Consider the following 1197-nt stretch of genomic DNA (forward strand, 5'->3'; position numbering starts at 1 on the left):
AGCAGCAGAAGCAGCAGCAGCAGCAGCAGCAGCAGCAGCGGCAGCAGCAACAGACACACGTGCAGGGCTCGCTGGACCCTTCTTCCGCCCCAGCACCACTCAAGCCTCAGAGAGGCGCAATCGGCTGTTGGTCACAAGAGAGGCAGATGCGTTTCTGCGTCAGCTGTACAGGCAGGCAATAAACCCTAAACCCTAAACCCTCGAAAAACGCTCTAAACACACCTGCCACCAGCAAACTCTAAATCCTAAACCCTAAACCATCCGAAAGTCCTTGTCAAACCATCAGGCACACCAGCGGGGTGCTCGAGGTCTTGGGGCCCCTTGCAGAGACCGTCCCAGCTGAACAAGGCACAGACAGTCTTATCGAGACTATAGAGGTACGGGTTGAGGGTTTAGGGTTTGGGGTTTCCAACAGAGGCATCGCGACCGTTACTCAAGAGCGGGGTGCATCCAACTCTTGGTTGGTTGCACCCCGTTTTTGAGTGCTGCTCCGCCGCATGCAGTAAAGCCCGAGAGAAGTGCAGCATCTGCAGCACTAGCAATAGCAGCATCAGCAACTGCAGGGAAAGCAGCAGAGACGTTATTCTAAGTTCCAGCTAGAACCACTGCGCCGTGTCGTCTTCTGCTGTCTGTACAGGCTAGGTGCGGCCTCGACGGTGGTTCGAAGCTGCGTTTGCAGCCGCCCAAACTCTGCGTAGGTGTCTGCTGCCTCTCCGCATCCCTTCAAGGCGGCAGCACTTCCTGTAGCGCCGAGGGTTTGAGCAGTGCAGATAATTAGGGTTTCAGCACTGATACGCAGCTAAAGAAAAAACCGGCGGGAGGGGGAAGGGGGGGGAAGGAATATGACGCTGGTCTCACAACACAGGAAATTTTCAAGCTTGTGTTTTCTACTTCTGGAGTTGGGGTTTAGGGCTTAGACGTGAGGGTTTAGGGTCAAGGGTTTAGGGTTAAGGGTTTAGGGTTTAGGGTTTTGTGCAGATAATTGGGAGCTGTGCCAGCGGAAAATCGACGCAAAGTTGTTTGCTCACCAACCGCTTCGGTGTTGTGCACGTCGACATCCGGGAAATCTTGATTCAGAAAGTGAGGCATCGCAACCCTAAACCCTAAACCCTAAACCCTAAGTGCTAAACCCTAAATACTCGACCAGGTTGCTGCATGCATAGAGATATATTTATCGAAGCCAATCTATATCCTTAT

At 53.0% G+C, this 1197-nt stretch overlaps 1 protein-coding gene across 1 annotated transcript in view; it reads left to right on the top strand.

The window, feature by feature from the left end:
* Positions 1-146: 146 nt before the first annotated feature.
* The window catches only part of EMH_0088840 (uncharacterized protein), a gene marked incomplete at both ends in the record, with an annotated part of 2687 nt that continues 1636 nt past the window's right edge, over positions 147-1197 (top strand). The window contains 2 exons of the mRNA XM_013501346.1: positions 147-158; positions 979-1080. Of these exons, the coding sequence (XP_013356800.1) occupies positions 147-158; positions 979-1080 (114 nt within the window). The remainder of the gene's footprint in view (positions 159-978; positions 1081-1197) is intronic.

Source organism: Eimeria mitis, genomic scaffold (assembly GCF_000499745.2).
Source record: "Eimeria mitis Houghton genomic scaffold, Emh_scaff6735, whole genome shotgun sequence".
NCBI classification, from domain to species: domain Eukaryota; phylum Apicomplexa; class Conoidasida; order Eucoccidiorida; family Eimeriidae; genus Eimeria; species Eimeria mitis.